The following is an 18130-nucleotide window of genomic DNA, read 5'->3' as shown; positions in this document are numbered from 1 at the left end:
TGAGAAAACGCGATCAATAGGTTTGTTTCGCTTGAAAATCTGATAATTAATTTCCATTTTCGAAATTAGAAGTCGATCACGTTTTCCGTGACCTTTAAAAATTTGCTGTTCAATAGTGGAATTTGCCTTCCTTTTAACAAAAGAAATGCACTGAAATTAACAAGAAATGACAAGTCAAACCGCGCAAAAATCAAAATTGAGCGTGAACAAATTTTAAGACTTTTTCCTGAAAAAAAATCAGCAAGACCTATATTAGAGTACTCACTACGTTCATTACTCTTAATTAACATTAAATGCCATTTTTAAAGCCCATCACTGCCATCCGCCTAGCGACAAAAATCTCCGCCCAAACGACAAACATCAAAATACAACATGAATGCAGACAAACTTACAGTTTCGCTCTGGTTTAAATAGTCCAAAGGTGAAGCCGGCCCTGGCTCCACAGGCGAAGTAGGTTGAGAGGGCTGCATATCCACTCCACCCAATCTGTTCATGGCCAGCTGTGCTAACTCATCATTAGCCTCAGCCTGTATTCCCTTATATGGACTTACATCCAAGTACATATTCGGCTGCGTGGCTGGAATGTCTCCCAGGTCCAGTAGTGCATCACTCGGTCTCGCAGAAGTTGAGGCTCCAGTTTTGCTGCGATTATTGCTATCACGTGGTCTGTTCGGTAAAGGAGGTGGCTTCAACGCTAAAAAACGGCATCTTGTTTAGGATGAAATTCGTGAGTGAACCAATTGAATTGTGACTTCTAAAATGGTATTTCTATCATGATGGAAAATTTTTGACTGCTTTACAATGGAAACATCGGAATCTAACATGAAACTATTCTTACTCTCAGCCAATTCTTCCTTTTTTTCGGCAGCTGTATCAAAGAAATATTCGATCAATCGGAAAGCTTAGAGCGCTCTGAGGCTCAAAAAACGAACGGGAGGAAAGAATAAGTTCAACCTTCTCCAAGTTTCAAGGATTTGTTATAACATATTGCTTACATGGAATGTTGGAAGCTTCGCTCGTAGTTATTTTGCCATTTTGGTGTGTTGATTTTTCTTCCGCATTGCCCATTAAATCCACGGAACCTGACGTGCTCATTTGACTCGTTGCCGCATTCGTGCTTTTAGCACCCTATAAAAATACAAAAATCAGAACCATGCAAGCTAGCGCCAGAACAAAAGCAAAATGAGGACAAATGATTGCGAAAAAAGAACTCGATCATCACCCATCGCAACATAGTAAGTCTATGAAGTATCAATACTGTGATATTCAGATACTGTGGAAGAAGCTCAGTAAGGGCCAACGATCGTTGAAACAATTTGAGTTCTATCGTTGAAAGTGACTCAGTGATATCGCCTTGCCTTCTCGACGAGGCAGCAACCACAACTGAAACTATCGAATGTTACCTTAGTGTTCAGTTGGCTCTTTGGAAAGACTATCTTGTTGGTCTTGAGAATGGACTCGAGCTGGTTGATTCTGTCGCAGTACTGTGCATTAAGTGACTGAAGATGAGTGATGTTGTTGGCCATTGCCTTCAGCTGATGCTTAATTTGCATCTCCCGCTTGTCAGAAGAGAGAAACTTCCTAAATGCAACATCACAGTCATTGCTTTATTCATCAAAGATGAGCCAACGGGAAACTTCTGCAGAAAAGAAGGACGAACATTTTGCCGTCCACGACAATTTCGATGATTCAATCAAATTGAGTACCAATTGTGGATTCTTTCTGTTAGTAATCTATCTTGACTTTAAATTTAATTCGAAAGCTGCGTTCGGGGGGGGGGGGGTGTCACTGTTTGCTATTAATAAAGGCAGTACATTTCTAAACATAATAATTGTACTCAGAATATTTTACAGCATTTTCGATTTATTGAAACTATGACACGACAACTGCCCCTGAGTACAAATGCATCTGTGCTATAACAACAAATTCAAGTAACAGGGCACATAACAACACCTAAGATTTTTTTTATTAGCCCCCGGTCCAGTTCATATAGGATCAAACGCGCGGGAAGGTGATACCATCCATTTTGTTACATGCGGTCCCACCTTGAGGAGGCGGATGACTTTGGGACCCCTCCAACCGTGACCGAAGTGGGATTCAACGGCCCTCGAGTTAAGAGACGCGTGCTTTACCCCATTCACCCACGGCTGCTCAGGCTAAGATTTGAACGCCTTTACAACAGGAAAGGTTTCTTGAAGATGGCATGTATCTATCTATTTATGTATGTATGTATATATGTACCTGTAGCCGAGGTCGAATGCCTGTCCCACCGTGCGTACTATTTCATCCGCCCACTTCTCACTCTCGAACAGGTGGCACTTGAAGGGTGCATCTGCAGCAGATTCATTGCTACTCTTCCCATTAATACTATTATCGCCTCCTACACTGGCTGCGAATTTGCCATGCTGTGTCTAAATTCAGAAGAACAGTCCCGCTAATTTGTACAATAATTTGTTGGTTGTTCACTAGGTTCTCAGAACAATTATCCGTTTGCACGATATCAAGTTTTGTGCAGGGAGCTTTACGCAGTTGAGCACTTGGTACTCAAATGGTACCGTTCCATAGCTACTAAACTTCACAGCTATTAAACAAAATAAAATATACCAAAGACTAAAATTATTACAATATTTCTAAAATATTTTTAAAACTATAAAAATTATTCCAATTGATCTAAATTTCTCAATCAATAACTGCAAATATTGAGCATCGTTAGTTTTCAAAAAATTTAAATCTTAAAGGAAGCAGCCCATGATAAAAATCCGAAATGGAAGGCACTTGATTACGACTGCTTTTCAGCTCACTTTATTGCAATCTTAGCCTAATTGTTGTGATAAACTTATTAAATAGTTTCAGACGAAATGAACTAAGATTAGTACGATTTGCTTCGCGTTCTCTTACGACATCACATCGCTGTATTCACATGGCAGAAATGGCATTATTGCGTGCACACCTAAAGAATGCCAATTTATCAAACCCAGAAGAAGTGAAAGGATTATTCGAAAGCTTTATTCACCGAATGGAGACATTGGACAATACTATCGAGCATCTCAAGTATGAAAATTCTCAACTGCGCAAGGACAATGTAATTATTCAAAACCGTGTACTTTGCTCTGAACGATATTTATCACGATCATGTTTGACATTTCTTGGCGTGAAATCCGGCGTGGATCCGATGGTACCAGTACTTGATATTATGAATCGTGTTCTAGGAGCTAAAGTGTCACCCGAAGATTTGGCTGCATGTCACTATTTACCGGGTAATGCAGAGAAAAAACCAATTATTGTTAAATTTATTTACAATGGGCAGCGTGACTATGTATGGCGAAACAGATTTACGTTAACTGACAATGAATCGACGAAGAATATTTTCATCGTTGAGAGGCTTCCAGAAATTGACCGAGATACAGTGAATTATGCAAAAGAGAAAGGTTTGAAATTTAAAACAAACAATTGTCAACCACTTCTCAGAATAAATAATAAATGGGTTCCAGTTAACAGTCGCGGTGAGATTGACAAAGTTGCCAGCGGATTTTCAGAAGAATTAGATGGTAACAAAATGGATACAGGAATTCAGGGAAATACACAGATAATCGACGAGTCTTCTTATTCCAGAAATGAGTTATTCCAAATGAAACATGGTACTGCGAAAAACAAATATGCAATGTATGGAAAACCTAGAGGGGAGAAGAGGCAACGAGAGAACGTTGATATGGAAGATAAACTGGACAAATTGTGTGGTCTAATTGAAAATGTAATCGCAGTGGTAAGCTCACCACCTGGAAAAATGGCAAAAGCGCCGGTCAATGTGATAGAGCAGGAGGACGCGGGTGAGATCGAACCTACTGATACTTAGCATTTTTAAAAAACCTAATCGATGACTTTGCCAGCTGATAAAACACTTCTTTTTCTAAATATAAGATCCTTGCGATGCAATTTTGACAATTTAGTGGGATTTATTGAAACTTATAACGAAAACCTATCGATTATCTGCCTTTCGGAAACTTGGTTAACTGAAACAGACCCATTGGCAATGTACAATATTCCGGGATTTCAACCGATAGTTTCTAGATGTAGAACCAATAAAAGGGGAGGGGGTGTTGCTTTTTATGTTATGACTGGCATTGACTTTATTATAAATGAAAATATTGTTTGCGAAAATGGGATTGAGGCATTGTGTATTAGACTTAAAAATGGATCTCTATCTTCAACAAACATTTGCGTATTTTATCGTCCGCCTAATATAAATATCGATCATTTTTATAGTTTTCTGGAACGCAACTTAGAAACGATGGTAAATTCAAAAACAATGTTCGTTGGGGATTCTAATATTGATACACTAGTTGAAAATAGTTGCTCAAAAGGGTTGAAAAATTTAAGTAAAAGTTACAATTTTGTTATAAATAACGCCAACGAAGCAACGCGCGTTACTAACCGTAGTAGTACTTGCATTGATCATATAATTTCAAATTTTCCTGTTGCAACACATAATGTAATTTCTGGTATTAGTGATCACAATATTATCTTCGCCGATATTAACGTGGTGTCAAACATAGATGATAACTTGACTTTTCGTAATCTGTCTTTTCTAAAAAAATCAACCGAAAAAATATTGTTTTTAGCAGATGTGAACCTGTTAAAAAATGTACCGGAAGGAACATGTGATGAAAAAGTTGAGTTTCTGATTAAAACAATTATCGATTGCCTAGATGTATTCGCTCCATTAAAAGTATATGGTAAAAAACGAAAAGTGAAATCACAATGGATAACTCCAGAAATTAGAAAACTAATTTTTAAACGAGATAGACTTCTTCGCCAACTACAGGCCTGCTGGTCGACTGAAACGCATGTCAATTATAAAATCATTCGCAATAAAGTAAACGCTTTGCTGCGATTAGAGAAACGGAACTTTTATACTAAAAAAGTGGAAAAGGTGACTAACAGTAAAGATTTATTTAAGATTTTTAAAAATGTTGGAATAGGAAAGACCGGGAATAACACAACGACACATATTGATGCGAATAAATTGAATACTTTTTTCTGTAACATTGGGTCGAAAATTGCATCGCAAATACCTTACTCATCAGTACCGATATGTAGATCGCCAAAACAAGTGCAATCAATGGTAATGTTTGAAACTAACCACAGAGAAGTTCTAGATGTTATCAATAGCCTTAAAAGTAAGTTCTCATGTGGACCTGATGATATTTGCAATGAAATCATCAGGCAGTTAGGAGTGGTAATTGCACCATTAATATCCGATATTTTTAACGAATGCATTCACCTTGATGTTTTCCCAGACTTACTGAAAATTGCCAAAGTGGTCCCTATGTTCAAAGATGGAGATAAAACAGATCCTGGTAATTACAGACCAATTTCGCTGTTGTCTTGCCTGAGCAAAGTCGTTGAGAAACTTATACATTCGAGGTTCATAAATTTTTTTGAGAAATTTTCTATTTTAAACATGAACCAATATGGTTTTCGATCTAAGCGATCTACGATTCAGGCTGTTGCGAGGCTGACCGAATTTGTAAGAGATGCTACTAATAAAAGAGCGGATGCAATTGCTTTGTTTTTGGATCTCAAGGAAGCTTTTGACACGATTGATCACAAAATTCTGATGCAAAAATTGGATCATTATGGGATCAGGGGTAAAAGTAACAATTTGATTAGAGCCTACTTGACTAATAGAAAGCAGTATGTTGAAATTGGAAATAATAGATCAACGCTTGAAAATGTTTCAACGGGAGTTCCACAAGGATCTGTTCTAGGTCCGCTTCTGTTTTTGATTTACATAAATGATTTACCTGATAGCACTAGTTTAGATACTACACTTTTTGCAGATGATACATCCATCATGACTTCTGGTAAGAATTCTGGAAAGAAATTAAGAACCGAATTTGACATAGTTTACAATTACTTATGTTGCAATAAACTTTCACTGAATACTGATAAAACTGTTCTGCTCAATTTCAGCAAGAAAAATGGAGAAATTGGTCTTGATATAAAAGGTGAATGCATAAAAATGGTTGATTGCACGAAGTATTTGGGTATCTACATTGATTCAAAGTTAGACTTCAAGATGCATATTGAACATGTTATTAAGAAATTGTCTAAACTGTGTGGAGTAATATGTCGTTCCAGAAAATTATTTAATATTCCAATGCTTCTACTGATATACAGATCCTACATCAAACCTGTTCTTCAATATGGCGTATTGGTTTATGGCTGTGCAAACTTAACAGATCTAAATAAAATTTTAGTAATACAGAAGAGAATAATACGTGCTATTTTTAGAATTGATTATAGAGAGAGCACAGTTGAAAAGTACAGACTGCATAAAATTGAAACGGTGTTTGATCTTCACGTTTACGAACTGTTTAAAGATATTTGCTACAATAATGGTTGTGATAGTACCACGACTAATAACGTGGCGTACTTCACTAGGAGAGTTGCTTCTGGAAAAGTTAATAGTAAAATACAAAGAACGAAATGTTTTCAAAATTCCATAAATGTTAGAAGAACCATTATTCATAATTATATAACTGCATCTGGTTTATTGAATGAAGATGTGACAAGTTTGCAGAGACATCAACTCAAGATTTTTATACACGATGTTTTTGATAATTATCTGCTTGATAATAAGGAAGTTCATAAACAGCTGTATTGTCATTGATATTTGAGTTTAAGGTTGTCTACTAGATAAGCCGTAGGCTTTTTAGACAATCCTTGTTGATGATTGTAAATATACATATTGTATTGTAATAATCGTCAACTGAATTAAATATTATATTATTATTATAAGTATTGAAACCAGGGCCGGATCTAAGATTTTCTCGAGGGGGAGAGGGGGTTGATTTTCAAAACATTTTCGATAATTTTGACGACCATTTTTTTAGACCAACCTAATTGATTTTTCGAGCTCTCCCAAATCACTAAAAAAACCCTGTTTTGGCCAAAATTTTTGCGCCGCAGCCAACATTAGCGTTTTTAAGCATTTTTTGGAAAAATTTTATTAAAAAACCGCTTTTTTTAGCCCGTGCTTCCCCCTTAAAATTAGTATATATTAGCACCGAAGGCTCCTTTAAGAATTTTTAGGGTCATTCAGCAAAAAATGGATATCTCAAAATAACACAAAGAAGGAACCCTTCGAGTCGAATCCTTGAGGGCGGGGGGCGTTCACCCCCCCCCTAAATCAGCTTCTGATTGAAAGACAGTCGAAGCTGAGGTTCGCACCACCTGCGATACAAAAATGAACGAGGGTGATTGAAATGAAAAGAAATATCAAAAATTGGAAAACAAAAACATGAAAAAAGCATAGAGTTTCTAACCACAAGCCTTTGCCGTCTCAAGCAGGTAGAGGTGTATTACCTCTACGTCAGATACGCCAGGTGGTTAATTGAATTTGGATTTATAACAGAGGCGAAGCTTCGTTTCGCACCACTTGCGATACAAAACAAGACAGCCGCTATGTCGGAAACTGTCAAGGAAACTAGATCTATCAAAATGAATATAGCTAATTATGCAACAAAGACATGTCAAGACAACAGAATGTGAAAGTAGCATCGGAAAAAATTACCAGGAGGTAACAAAGCCGAAAATACCTAAGCAGAAACCCGTTGAGCCAAAAAAAATCAATAAGACTTAAGAATTAAAAAATTTAAGATGTCTCCCTCGGCCTCAAAACCCACACATACACAAAACTTATTTTCTCGTCAAATGAACCATAAGGAGGACACTAAGCCAATATAATGCAGGCCGAAATCTATTAAGCTGAAAAAAGGGGAAAAAATCGAACAAAAAATTTAAGACTAATATAAAATTATCACGTCCCCCTCACCATCAAAACAAACACACAAAAATTGAAGCGCAATGAGCTTTTTTTCTGAGGTTCAAATTTTGCAAATTAGAATTAGAGCAGTACATATATACTGAAATTGAGCAGAAAAGATGAACACTAATTTGAGAGAGTTAGTCTGGTAAAAGTGAACTCGCATTTTGACAGTTGGATTCTAATTTAATCAAAAAGAAAGCTCCCGATTCGCCAAAAAACAAACAGTAAAAGCATGTAATAGCTGTGGTTTGAGAGAATCTATCATTTGCTTCCAAGATCATAAAGTGTCTGCCACTAGACAATAAGAACAACTACCTTCTTAGGAAGTACTGAACATAATAATTAGCCGAAGAAATTGAAAAATCTTCAAACAATAAGGGCTGAACAAATGAATCTAGAGAGGAATAAGAACTTGTAATAATAATTAACACCACTCACTCTAGACTCCTCCTTGTGTTGTTGTTGTTTGCTGTCTCTGTCTCTGTTGGCCACAATCAGGGCCACCACTCTCTTCACTGCCCTGTCGTCTGCCACGTACGCTATGTCACTTATGTTGAACTTGTCAACCTCCACCTGCGCACACCAATCAACGTCACACTTTTTTTAACCCATTCAACTAATACTCTTAATTAGGTGGTGCTGTATTTTATTGTGTGTAGGCCGTTCGTTAGTACAGTGCTGATTTAAATTATTCGCACAAAAGGAACAAAACTTGTGTTTTCAAACAGGGGCGGATCTAGGATTTTCTCGAGGGGGGGGGGGGGGCGGATTTTCAAAAAATTTTGTCGACCTTTTTTTAGGTCGACCGAATTAATTTTTTGAGCTCTCCCTAAGCACGGTTTAGTACCTGTTTTAGCAAAATTTTCTGCGCCGCAGGCAAAATTTTGAAAAAACAGTCCAAACCGTTTTTAGGCACTTTTTGGATAGTTTTGACCAAAAATCGCGTTTTTTCGGCGCGCTCCCCCTCAAAATTAGTATATATTGGCGCCAAAGGCGCCTTTAGAAAAATTTTAAGGTCCGTCACCAAAAATGGATATTTCAAAATAGTACAAAGGGGGGACCGTTTGGGTCGGCAGGGAGTCTAATCGCCCCTGTTTTCAAACCTCTTTTTCTCAATTTGGGTAAGATAAGACAAAAAGTGAAGATAACTAAAGTTGCTTAGAACTTCATCAGAATTAATATGATGCACTTTTTTCTCAGAAGTTCTCATCCAAAATTTCACCACAAATATGGGTCATTTTTGTGGTGAAATATGGGTCAAATATGGGTTGTTTTTAATTAAACAAAATTTACGCTGAAATTCTTTTGTTAATAAATAATAAAATTATATCACAAGAAGCCTGTTACACATCACAACAAAGTTCTAGAAGGGTTGAATCTCTAAAAACTTGTATAAGAGAAAATACTTTTGCTTGATTGTCAAGAAATGTGATTTTTACTGAATAAAACTCAAAATGTTTGCTTAAAACAAAATTTTAAACAATTTGCTTTAGTTTTTTGAGATTCAACCGTTAACCAACTTTAAACAATTTGCTTAAGTTTTCGGCGATTCAACCCTCCTAGAACTTTGTTGTGATATGTAACAGGCTTCTTGTGATAATCTTATTATCTATTAACAAAAGAGTTTCAGCGTAAATTTTGTTTACTTAAAAACAGCCAAAATTTTGGATGAGAACGTCGGAGAAAAAATTGCACCATATTAATTCTGATGAAATTCTAAGCAACTTTAGTTTTCTTCACTTTTTGTATAATCTCAACCCAAATTGAAAAAAAGCGCGTTTGAAAATTCAAGTTTTGTTCGTTTTTGGTCCGGATAATTTAAATCAGCAGTGTATTGCGTCGTACTATTTCCTAACCAATTGATATCATTGCGGAAATAGCAAGTTTGAGCAAAAAATAATCGTTCGGACCATTCAAGGAGAAACTTTGTATTAGGGTGTTATTGTTTTTTTAATTTTCCACGCATTATCAGGTACCACAAATAATAATCGAATTAGGTCGAGTGATAGATCATATTTAAATCCTTGCAGTCGTGATTCTAACAGACTATAAATGTTTCAAAAATTTGTACCAGTGTTCCAGAGACAAGAAAAACTGATTTGAAACTTTTGAATTTGATTCTAAATTCGAGCGAGTAGAGCAATCAAGTAGTCTTATAATAGAAAGATAAGCACTAAAACTTTCATTCGAGTCCTGAAAACTTAGTTTCACTCCAGTAAAATCAGTTTTCGAAGTATTTTTAGCGTCATTTTGGAAATCAAACACTTCAAAAATTCAAAAAGTTTCTGCAAAAAATCCATTTTACTATGGCTGCCAAACTTGCCAAGTTCTATGCTTTTTCAGATATTTTCATCAAATCACGCACAAAAAAAACGACTCATTTGAAAAAAAAATATTGTAGTTTTCTAAAGAATATGGCCGAAACATTGTGATACTTGGACAGCAACATACTATCCTTGTTTCTAATTGTTTGTAATAGTTACTGAAGAGCATGCATTAACATAAAATATGGGATTTAAGATTCTTATGACCTATGAAGCCGCCGTTGACATTTGTGATAAAAACAACAAAAAAAATCACAAATCTTGATCAAAAAGGGTTCCGAGAAACAATTCCTCAAATATCTTCTGCCAAAGATATTAAGCAAAGAAATCAATGCTCATTCAAAATTAATCTCATTTCAAGTCACTGGATATTAATCCGGATTTTATTTGACAACAGTCAACCTGCCCGCGCATTCTTTTATGGTGTTGATAGCATCCCTTAGTATAGCGTCGAGTTTTTTCATATGAAGAGCACTCTTCTTCGTCTCTTAAGAGCTGGTTAAGTTCAAACTGCCACAATCGGTATGAGTGCTTAAATTCTGTCGAATAAAGGAGACTCGCAACACTAACACTACCCACTCACCCGTATCTTGGACTCTCTGACTGTGACTTTATCAGCTGATATGTTGAGGTACACTCTGGGTGGTTTGGTGGTCCCTGTCTGGGGGGTTCCCTGGTTGCTGAGGTGAGTCAGCTGCTGGATGGCACCCTTGATCACTCTGTCTCCCTGACTCTCACTCACTCCCGTCCAGCCATAGTACTAAACATGAGCACCATTCACTATCCGACAAGACAAAACATCAGACTAACTTTAAGTTCACATTCATTTATAATATACATGCAAGGCACTATAACTAACAACACAACAATAGCCTTAAAAACCAAAGAATCTTTTCTTTATATATCTGCTTTAAATGCATGGCCAGTTCTGAGCAGATCAACAACAATTGGTCGCTAAGCCAGAGAAGAAAAACGTAGGAAAAGAACAATTGAAGGCCAGTTTTATTTTCTGACAACTTAACGTGTTTTGTTTTATGCGACGCAAAACCATGTACCAAGAATAGAGGTCAGATTTGGTTGAGTCAGCTTCTTCAGTCGTGTTTCAAACTGCAATAAAAAACTGCCAAAACTGTCTCATTTTTCTTTTCTTTTTGTTTTCCACGCTATATCAGGTACCACAATAAATCATCGGAATGGGTAGAGTTATATACCAAGTTGAAGCCCTTTCAGTCGTGATTCGAACAACTCCAAAAAAATTCAATCAATTTTCTCGCTACCGAGAAAAACTGATAATGAATTTTTAAATTTTATTTCAATTTCGAGCGAATAAAGCGAGCGAGCAGGCTTACAACAGCTTATGTCTGCTAAATTTAAGCCCTGAAAACTTAGCTTTAAGCAAGTAAAACTAGTTTTTGGAGACTTTTAGCGCTTTTGGGAAATATTCTGCGAAACAATTGAAAAATAAATTTTTTGTTTATTTTTGTTTTCATTGTCATTTTTCTAGAGCATTTTTTGTCCAATTTGCCTATATAACTGACTGTCGAATATTCCTTTTTATATAGTTTTAAGCCAGATTATTTTATCACACCGCGCAGGAAAAATTACACTAATTTGAAAAAAAAACTTTCTGTAGTTTTTTAAAGACTATGGTCGGAACATCTGTGCCACTTGCACAGTAACCGGCTATCCTTGTTCAAATTTTATATTGTATGCAGCTTGATAAGTATTAAAACATTTATCAGACATTTTTAAATTTCAGCATTTTGTTCAAGTGTTTAGCAGACAGATCAAGCTCGACCCCTCCAACCATCTCGCTTTTCCCTCCCCCTTCAACCACGAAACACTTAAAAACTATCGGAACTTAGTTGGCCTTTTATGCTATTTGCTCAACACCCAGCCATTTTGCAACCGTTTGGATTTCTTGATGTTAGATGAAGATGGTATTATTTGTACTTACCTTTACGAAGTATTCGACACTACTAATTAGCAGCTTGTCAGGGTGGTGAGGCCACAAGTTCTGCTCTAAACACAAGCACATGTCTCACTCAACTACCACTTGACTGAGATACAAAAAATTCCAGAATTTCGGCTAAAATAGTGCGCTAAAAAATAATATTCTGCTTTCGATAATATTTAAATTTTCAAGAAGCGACGAATGGCCTCTCTTATACAGAAAATAACTAACAGAAAAAAGATATTCCTCTTACGAGTGTGATAGAATACATTTGGTCAACCTATTTTTGTTAACGGCGATAAAACAAATGTACATTCCAAAGTTTTTGTAGACTAAAATTTTTACCCCGACAAACATCCAAATTTGGTATTCCAGAGATAATTTTTCAAAATGGACGAGTTCAAACGTCTCGCTTAACCGAATATTTCGAGAAGACTCAAACATTCTTTCGCCGTCTTCAGCAGTATCAACAGACTTACAGGTGTCAAGATTGAAACAGTAAACTGAAACTCACTTCAATCAGGCCAAAGTAGAAAGGAATTCTCCAATCTAACTCAGTAACTAAACTTGCCTCGGTCGCGCTTGTCCAATTGAGATTGGATTTTGTCACTCTTGTATTCTCTCAAAATCTTCTTCATCTTCATATATTTCAGTTATTGTAGTCCAGAAATCGCCATAGCATAGCATAATCATTGCATTTTTTCTGGAAAAATAGCTTGATGTCATAGCCAAAATACTAACTTCAGTGTTACTAAACAATGTCAAATCAAAACTTTTTTGAGTTTTCTTTTTAGAACCTCAATCACAAACAAAAATAGCTTTAATATGACACCGCAATTGATCCTCTAAGATCTTTCTCTGAGGTTGTCAAAATTAACTGAAAAAAAAACCGAACCAAAATTCCTTCACGATCTTCGAGAGTTGTCGGAACAACTTCAGTCTCTTCTGGGTTTTTGGGAATTGCCAGAACCCTCACAGCTGTGCACATCACTGTTACCAACCACATCGAACTCTTTTAACTTAGTTTAAAAAATCCAAACATTACTTGCAGATAAAAATTTATTCAATTTAATATCATTATTTACAAACATTATAAAAATATTCAAAAAATTCTAGGAAAAATTATTTTTAAAAAGGATTGAGTCAAGAAAGAAAGAAAACTAAGTTGATCTATTTATTTTGCTTGTTGTTTGAGAGACGTGATCTCCTTCGATATGAGGTCTACCATCTTGCGAGCACTTTTAGTCGCTGGCACTTCCATCTGTTGAAGAGCCACTTCGGCTGCGGCCCTCACAGGTGCGATTGGATCGTTCCTCCAGATCTGCAGGATCCTCGGGATGGCTTGTTCGCATTTCATCTTGCCCAGTGATAGAATGGCAGCTTCTCTCGCAAGTCTGTCCGGGTCTTCTGTTGTCACAATCAGTGCCTCATACACCTGCGAGAATGATAAAAAACAAGCATATCTGGCCGAAGATTTAGTCTTCAGAACAAAGCAAACATGCCAACTTTGCGCGATTATTTTTCAAATCCGTGTGCGATTATTTGAGAAAACAGTCCCGAAAAGAGTTTTTCAAGTCTTAGTCAACACGATCCTGACTCTCCATTTTTGGCATCATTAGATCATTAGATGAAAAATATTAACGCAGCTATTGGGAATCTCTTTATAAAAATTGAGACATTGAGTGACAGTCATTTCGTATCATCACAATAAAACGAACTTACAGTAAATCTGGCATTGTAACTAGTCTTTTCGTTGATATATGGGAGGTCTAACTGACTTTATTTGAATTGAACTGAATTAAAGCATCTCACCATACCTCTTGATGTCCCTGTCCGACTTTGGACAGACTTATTGCTGCCACTGCTCTCAAATTGGCGTCAGGCTCCTCTAGCAAGTCCAACAGAGAACTCACAACGGCTGCTGTTTTGAATGACGCTTAACACAACAAACGCATAAAAACATCTTCCACGATGCAGCTGTCATATCTTATGCCCAAACAGCATGGAGACAGTACCTACCCAAATTTCTTATGGCGTCCATACGAATGATGCTGTTCATGTTAAACACCTCCTTCATGGCCAAATTTCCTGCCGCATAATCTATCACTCGCGAGTAGAATGTCTTCCTGGGCAATTTGGAATCAGCAGCTGTAGCAGCACTACCAATTCCTCTGAAGTCCAGGAACAGCTGCTTCGATATTATTTTATTTCTTCCGAATGCCTCCTTGAACAGCAGTTTTTCAAGCCACTCCATCTGTTTCTCGTCAAACTGCAGATCCAGAAGATCCTTATACTCTGTACAAAAAATGAAGGGAATCAATTATGGCACTAAACTATGGCTCAGTAGTGCTGAGGTTGTTATGACACCTAGTCGATTCTCGCTAAATAATTCTCACTTTTCCAGAAGTATTTCAAAATCTTGTAAAAGTATTGTGCCACCCATTTCCATAAGGGAAGAGACTACCGACCAATGAAGATTTTTTCGAAAGAATTGAGCACGTCAATTATGCTATTGGTCCAAGCTTAGTGTCAGACCGTTTTTAAAACCCCGTTAATCGTTTATCTGATTGCAAAAAGATATTTCAGCAAAACTGTCTCAGTTTCTAAGCGGTCAGAATGCTTCAGTTTTTCAAATTTCAGTCGAATTTACAAACCTTGCCAATAGTTCTTGGCGCTCCGCTTCGCAAATATGAACACATCAGTATTTTTATTTTGTCACTCAAGACAGTAAAAAATGGTTCAATCATCTGTTCTGAAAGAATGTTTCGGGCCTCCATGTTTCTTAGAACTGAAAAGCATGTACTTTTTTCAATTATTCATAGTAATAACCATGGCCAAAACAGTCTGTTCTACTAAAACAGCGAACGCAAAAGCCGTTCTTCTCGAATAGTTTTTTCTCACCTATGACGAAGCAAAGCCAAAGAGACTCAAACGAAACAGCACTGTGGCCTGCGAAGTTCCTCTCCCAGAAGTCACTTTCGCCCTCGGCTTCAATGTCTCCCTCTCGCACAGTCGTATTACCTAAAATAAGATTCTTCTATAGAACTCACCAGAACAAGCGAGTATTGATATTGACAACTAGTATAAAACAGCCAAACCAAAGTAGTATACGGCGAAACCATTTAAGCCGAATCACCTTAAAAGCAAAAATTTTTAACTGTTAGCACACAGGCAAAGCGGAGCTTCACATCACTTGTCAAACAAAACTAAAAGCCAAAACTGAAAAAATTAATGCCAAAAGCCACTCTGGGACAAATTTACAACCCAAATGTAAAACAAAAAGAAACGAATAATCGAACTGTTGATTTTTTTATTCTTAAAGCAATCATAAACTTAAGCCATAAAAAAATTCGGGCTATAACACTCCATAAATGGCTTTCCCATGATGAAAAGATGGTTTCCCAAAAATTGAAGTTTCGTTTAAAAATGGAGGTCTAAAATTCCAAATTTTACTTGAACACAGCTTTGAATCTTCAAAAATTACTTTTCTTAAATTCCAAATAAACTGCAAAATCAAGCGCATTTAAGTGTATAAAAAGACTCCACCAATCGATTGCTGTTAACTCTGGTTAAAATGAAAGAATAAAATTAACGAATTTTGTTCACAGGACTCATCTCCAGGTGGTACCTTGGTTCATAATGATTTCAAGTTTTTCACCGTCTCCAGCACACTTAGCCTGGAAGTAACGAATACGCCTGAGACGGCGAAGGTTCTAGGTTCGGATCTGATCAGGACCCGGTTTTTTATCAAACGAGAAATAACCTGTTTCAAATAAAATTCTCGGCCTGTAATTTGTCTGCTATGTTTTTACAGCACATTTTTTTGCTGCACGTTATTTTGATTGCAGTTGCTTTTAGTGTTTTGATTTACTCCTGCAATTTGTAAACTTACTTACATTGGACTAAAATGCTGAGAATGGAATTTATAGTTCCCGAAATATTTCATGTCAACAATTTTGTTTTCGGTTCTACCAGAACTTACCCAAGTTTTGCCGGCTCATTTGCCACACGAGAATTGTTTTGAATTTTCAAAAAAGGTTGTGGATTTTGTTTTTAGCCGTGTTTTCCGCAAATGGAACATTCCAATAAACAAGTTTTTTCCGATATTTAACACAAGTGAAGCAGCTCTTCAGGTATTAAACACAAAGAAAGCTGCGCTTCGCTAACACTAGCGAGAAAACAAAAAGCAGCTCTATAAAATTAAATAAAAAGTAAAATAAGCCTTGAACATTAAACACTCTGTTGTGGCGGATTCCATCCGACAACCAGGAGACTTAAAGTCCCCTGCCCTCGGAATTGCGCCATGGGCCTCTGACAATTAACTACACAGATGCGAAGCTGAGCTTTGCACCACTTGCCATAGAACAATTATAGGATGAGTGCATCATGATAGTTAAGAAAATAGCGAGAAAAAACGAGAAATTAAAAATCAAAAACAAACTTTTTCGTGTTTGAACTGCCACAGACTTATCGTTCTCAAAAAAACTACATTTTAAAGGAAAAAAATTAAGTAACTAAACCCACAGAAATGAAGAAGACATCCAATAAGCTGAAAACCAGCCGACAAATTTCAACAGAACAACACATGGAATAAATTTCATGCAACTCCCAAGGATCAACAACCGAAATATCAGTAGCGTATGCAAAGCAGACGGTATAATTTGGAAACTAAACTGACAGAGCTTCATTCGACAACCATGAGCCGAAAAAATATCAGCAGAAAATTAGTATCACAACTCAATAAAACAGAAAAGTTCTAAATATAGCATGCCGTAGGAACTAGCACCCTAACATGTGGACGTTAAATTGATGAAAATGAGCAAGTCAGCATCATAAGTGATTCAATTGATTTTGTTAAACTAGTTGATAACTCGAATAAAACTCTATATTCTAATTTCATAACGCTTGCTAATCGCAATCGGAATAAATTATGCATTTCAAAAAATTGCGAGACAAAAAGAAAGGGACAATTTCTTGCAAACAAAATTACCTAGAACCAAAGCTTCGGTTCGCAGACACTTGCGAGAACACCACGACAAAAGGCAGCTCTATAAAGTGCACTAAAAAAACTTACAAATTAGCAAAAATTCGTCTACCTCTGAGATTCGAACCTGCGACCTAGAGATTAGGAGTCTCGACAACTAACCACTAGGCCGCGGAAGCTTAATAGGTACCAATAATCACTCAGTCACAAATAAAGCAGAGAAGAGATGCTATGCAACTTCCAATACTCCAGTGAAAATTCCAAATAAGTGAACACATAAAAAACATGTTTAATTGCGAGTTAGTTTAGAAAAAAAGAAGGTTTGTAAAAACACACTAAGCTGGTCGCAAGTGTGATTATTGCCCTATGGTTTGAAACAAATAGTTGATGATTTTTAAATGAACAAATAAACCAAAAAAAATGTGTTGACTAATCACTAAGTGAATGTCAGCACATTCTATCAAAAAGCCGTAAGTGGCACCAATATATGCAACTTAGTTTAGAAAAAAAAGAAAACTCGTACTAGTACACTGCGCCGGTTTTGCACCAGATATAAAAAAAACATATTTGCAGGTAAAAATTGGGAAGATAAGAAACTAAAAGCATCCACACTAACTTTGCATGTAATAAATTGGAAAGCATAAAGCCATATTATGTAAAAAACAGGCATTACAAAAAATTGCTAGATATACTGATGTGAAAAATTTCTTGAAATCAAGTTTTTTTTATTGTACTGTGGTTTGAAACAAATAACTTTTTTCGGTACTATTGATCAATTAAAAAAATCATCAACTGTGTTTACTTATTACTAAAAAATGTCACAGCACATTCTATCAAAAAGCCGTAAGTGGCACCAACATTTGCGACCGAAGTTGGAAAAGAATAGTCGTACTATCAAACTACGCTTGCTAAAGCTCGCAAGTGTTAACAATAAGAAATGATTAACCGATAATAACAAAAGGACGCCTGTTATTGTGAAAAAAAATCACTTTTCGAAAAATCTAAGCCAGAAACATATCGTTCAACACTTGCCTTTG

At 36.4% G+C, this 18130-nt stretch overlaps 1 protein-coding gene across 3 annotated transcripts in view; it reads right to left on the bottom strand.

Annotated features, from left to right (window-relative positions):
• LOC134857192 (PTB domain-containing adapter protein ced-6-like) overlaps nucleotides 1–18130 on the bottom strand; it is a 57474-nt gene that overhangs the window by 4116 nt on the left and 35228 nt on the right. Inside the window, exons 2-10 of one of the 3 annotated variants that reach the window (XM_063873568.1) lie at nucleotides 12681–12814; nucleotides 12113–12177; nucleotides 10739–10915; nucleotides 8270–8404; nucleotides 2242–2411; nucleotides 1404–1581; nucleotides 996–1128; nucleotides 839–868; nucleotides 393–694 (exon numbers count right to left, since the gene is read on the bottom strand). In XM_063873568.1, coding sequence (XP_063729638.1) covers nucleotides 393–694; nucleotides 839–868; nucleotides 996–1128; nucleotides 1404–1581; nucleotides 2242–2411; nucleotides 8270–8404; nucleotides 10739–10915; nucleotides 12113–12177; nucleotides 12681–12753 — 1263 coding nt within the window. In that variant the 5' untranslated portion in view covers nucleotides 12754–12814. Of the gene's footprint in view, nucleotides 1–392; nucleotides 695–838; nucleotides 869–995; nucleotides 1129–1403; nucleotides 1582–2241; nucleotides 2412–8269; nucleotides 8405–10738; nucleotides 10916–12112; nucleotides 12178–12680; nucleotides 12815–13150; nucleotides 13545–13926; nucleotides 14046–14128; nucleotides 14405–15010; nucleotides 15131–18130 lie in introns of those variants that run through there. The other 2 variants (XM_063873569.1, XM_063873570.1) reach the window with 2 other exon arrangements.

The sequence above is a fragment of the Symsagittifera roscoffensis genome, chromosome 1 (genome assembly GCF_963678635.1).
Source record: "Symsagittifera roscoffensis chromosome 1, txSymRosc1.1, whole genome shotgun sequence".
Taxonomy (NCBI): domain Eukaryota; kingdom Metazoa; phylum Xenacoelomorpha; order Acoela; family Convolutidae; genus Symsagittifera; species Symsagittifera roscoffensis.
Note: the sequence above shows the minus strand (reverse complement) of the source record. Positions and strands in the feature narration are given on the sequence as shown.